Source organism: Miscanthus floridulus, chromosome 12 (genome assembly GCF_019320115.1).
Source record: "Miscanthus floridulus cultivar M001 chromosome 12, ASM1932011v1, whole genome shotgun sequence".
Lineage (NCBI taxonomy): Eukaryota > Viridiplantae > Streptophyta > Magnoliopsida > Poales > Poaceae > Miscanthus > Miscanthus floridulus.
In genome coordinates, this window is record NC_089591.1 from 72,625,951 (window position 1) to 72,630,068 (window position 4,118).

A 4,118-nucleotide genomic window follows, 5' to 3' on the forward strand; every position below is an offset into this window, starting at 1 on the left:
TTGCTGGCCATTCCAGGCAATGAGTCATGACACGACATGGAGAAGGAGCGTCCTCTCTACACCGAGGAATGGACGGAAGCGTGGGACCCATGTCAGCCTCTCTTGAGAATGCTTCTCTCTCCCTGGCGCGCGAGGGACACCAAGGGAAGGGTGGAATGAGGACGGGCACAACGACAACATCTGGCTCTCATGACCAGCTCTAGACCTCTACAACGGTGTCAGGCGTAGTTCCAACGCTATCGACCATGACCACAAAGGATCAAGTGAACATCAAATGCCCCCAACGATTCCACGATTAGGAATACGAAACCCAACTCCTTGTATTCCTCTTGCCCTCCGGAATCTAGGCGAGGGAGGACAATGAAACCCTAGATCAGAACTAGCTTAGTGCTCTCCTCTCTCTCTCTTGTTGTATGAACTCGTTTGAGCATTCTAGCACCAAGAACTCTCAGCTATTGGATGTGGAGCTAGCGCTCCAACGCCCGAACCAAAATAAATCTTTCCTATATTGAGTGTTAACCACTGAAGTCCACACATCGATCCACTAATCGACCAATATAGTTACTTGCTAGCCGTGGTTACGAACCCATGACAATTGGCTTGCCACATAGGGGAGCGTCATGTGTGTTTCTTGGTCTTCGGTGGGTCACCCCACCATTGGCGACGGAGCTGGAGAAGCTACTTGCAAAGGTGGTGTGTGCACTTCTTCGATGAGGTCCTCTCCACCGGCATCACCACGATCCCTGGCCAATCCCTTAATTATGGGAACCTGGACTATGTTGCCGATCATCGCTCCAGTCCAGTGTCGGAGGGAATTGCACCCCCAGCGCCTTCTCCATGCCGATTTGAAGGTCCTTTCTCCCTAGATCCATCCTGATTCGGGCCCGAACCCGATCATGGCAGATCGAGGGCAGATGCTCTACACCCTGGCCAACATCCACCATCAGATCATCACTAGAGAGGAATCGGCGTTGGCGCCACGCTTTTGGTGCACCTTCTTCCCTGATCTTCCCTATATGGGATCAGGAACGCAATCTTCCAGTTCAAGAGCTTACACAGTTGATGAGCAGAGGAGCATCATACGACGTCGTGTCGCTAGCGCTGCCAGGTATGACGTCGCCTCGGTAAGTATTTGGGGGAATTCCTTGTGTGCCATTAAACAAGATCGCAATGCCCTATGTGCCCTTGAAAAAATTCAGCGGTCTTCAGCGCCACTACTCCAACTTTTTTGTGCCCTCCATGCCACCGCCGTTAGTTTGGGCTCTAACGCTGTCAACTGCAGGTGTGAAAAGTCGAAAATACCCTTAAGTATAAATATGTCATTAATTTTTTTGAGCATCTTAACTACTTCAAATGAAAAAAAAACTCAAAACTAGAAAGTTGTAGATCTCGTCGAGATCTATAATTTTCATATAAAAATTATCTTTATTTAATTCCGTAAAAAAAGATATGATTTTTCTAAGATATATTAATCATATCAAATCATATTTTTTTGTGGAATTAAATGAAGATAATTTTTATATGAAAATTATAGATCTCAACGAGATCTACAACTTTCTAGTTTTGAGTTTTTTTTCATTTGAAGTCGTTAAGATGCTCAAAAAAATTAATGACATATTTAGACTAAAGGGTATTTTTGACTTTTCACACCTGCAGTTTAACGGCGTTAGAGTCCAAACTGACGGCAGTGGCATGGAGGGCACAAAAAATTTGAAGCAGTGGCGCTGAAGACCGCTGAACTTTTTCAATGACACACATGGTATTGCGATGGGCTACTCCACGATGGGCGTGCGAAGCAGGTCGAGATCGAAACGACGACGAAGCGCGACTCTATCCGTCGGTGACGGCGGCGTCGGCGGAGACCTCATCAGCAGCCTCCCTGATGACCTGCTGGTGCGCATCCTGGACCTGCTCCCCGACACGAGGGACGTCGTGCGCACCCACGCGCTCTCGCGGCGGTGGCGTGGCCTGTGGACGGGTGTCCCCGCCCTCCGCTTCAACTCCGTCAGATGGCCGGCGGTTCGCATGGAAGCCGGTGCCGGTGAACAGTACCTTGCCTTCGCCGACGACGCTCTCATGCTTCGTGCTAAAGCAACAAGGAGGCGTTGCGCTGTCAAAGATCTGGTGATCTCGCTCAACATTATGTCTCAAAAAACAGAAGAGCTCGTGCCACGGTCCTTCCAGGCCGCACAGGGATGGATCCGGTACGCTGTGCAGCACGAGGTGAAATCTTTAATCCTTAAACTGGAGCTTCCGTGGATCTACGAGGACCGCCTAGCCCAAGGAGGCCATGAGCATCCTGTGATGGCCATTGATGAGCTAGCTACCTATGCAAAGCTGGATACAATGCATTTAAGATTGGGTTTCGCACAACTTGAACTGTCGTTTTCTTCTTCTTCCATGGTGGTATTCACGTCCCTCACAGATCTTTCCCTTGAAGATACAACGGTCGCAGGCCACCTCCTTTCTCGCCTTGTGTCGTCACCATGCTGCCCGCGCCTACGTAAGCTTCGGCTGGATCATCTTCACCTCTCTACGACGGGGGACTTGCTCCTTGAGGCCAGCGTACTTTTAGAGCTATCGCTAGACAAGATAGAGAATATGCAATCCTTAGAACTCAGGACTCCTAGCCTCCGGGTTCTCCATGTTGTGCACTGCTACGATCTTGAGGTGTTCACGGTCTCGGCTCCAAGGATAGATGATCTCATGTTCTGGGCGCAACAACCTTTGCGTATTGATGACGTTCATAGTCACTTGTCAAGAGTGGGAACCCTCAGGATACCATTTTACTCGTATGGAGACAGAAACTATGCTAGCATTCACCTCCTGCAATGTTGTAGATCAACCAGATGTCTGGAAGTGTCTCTTAAAGAGGTAGAGGTGTGTCGTATGTATTCATGCCCAGTGTTTGTTCAATTATTCATGCACTTGAATTTGTTCTACTGATTTATTATTTTGCCTCAAAATCGTTAAAACAATAAAAATGAATCATATGCATCCACATTGTCCAATATTTATTTTTTGCCGACAACGTTTTCTTTTCCACATTTTTGTTTTGACTATTTTTCTTAATTTGATTAGACAAAGCATGGAATAGGTGACATAATCAAAGGTCGGATTCCACCACTTCCTTATGTGACATCCTTAACAGTTCATGTTACACAATGCGGACTACATTCCTTTGGATCAGCTGGCATAGCAAGTTTCCTTGCACAATGCAACACTATTAGACACCTCAGCCTACAGTTATGCTATTGCATTATGACGAAGGTGACACAATTTATTCCTCCATTAGTCCATATTGGTTATTAGACTTTTCTTTTTGCCCTGTTATCTTCATATCATACGGAATAATAATGCATATATCCTTCCATGATCTTTACTGCAGAAGAAGGACTGCTACTTATGTGATAACTCGTGCACATGGAATCCCCATGAGTTCTCCTTAGCTCATCTCCAGGAAGTAGAGTTCAAGAACTTGATAGGAACTGATTGTGAACTCCAGTTCATTCAATCCATACTGAAAAGGGAAATAGGAGTTCGGAAGGTAGATATTAGTTTCGGCCCATCATGGAATAGGATAATAAAAGACAACAAAGATGCTTTTAAACTTATGCCCCCACTAGACGGTGGGTCATGGACTCCTTGCAATGACGCCAATTTATCGTACAAGTGGAGGAGACATTGTGTATGAGTGGATGTCAGAGAGTAGAGAGATTGCACCACTCTTTTTTTAATATAGGTGTCTGCATCTTATTTCTCAAATTTCAAAGTCCTTGATAATTATTGAAAGCACCTTATATTATGCTATGTTTTTTTTCTTGGTGTAAAAAGTGGGTTGCTTAAACTACTACAAAGGAGGTTGCAGTTATCCCTTTTGACAATTGTATTAGCATCACTATTCCTCACAATTCCTTTCTTAAACTTTAGTTGAATCTCCATCATCAATTTTTCTTAAGCTGAGGTTGTAGAATTTTTTTACTTTCATGGGCAATTTTTCTCAAATAGCATATTTTCTTTTTCTTTTTTAGAGGAGCAATTTTCTCATTCTGATGTAAAGAAAAAGAAATTTCTAAATATCATCTAGAAATATCTGTTTTTTTACTCATACGATTGAA

At 44.9% G+C, this 4,118-nt stretch overlaps 1 protein-coding gene across 1 annotated transcript; it reads left to right on the forward strand.

Moving 5' to 3' along the window:
* The first annotated feature begins 1,767 nt into the window (after window positions 1–1,767).
* Window positions 1,768–2,870, forward strand: LOC136496114 (putative FBD-associated F-box protein At5g56400). Its single transcript, XM_066491825.1, has 2 exons — window positions 1,768–2,742; window positions 2,841–2,870. Exons 1-2 carry the CDS (start codon window positions 1,768–1,770, stop codon window positions 2,868–2,870), a joined length of 1,005 nt encoding a protein of 334 aa, XP_066347922.1.
* The last annotated feature ends 1,248 nt before the right edge of the window (window positions 2,871–4,118 follow it).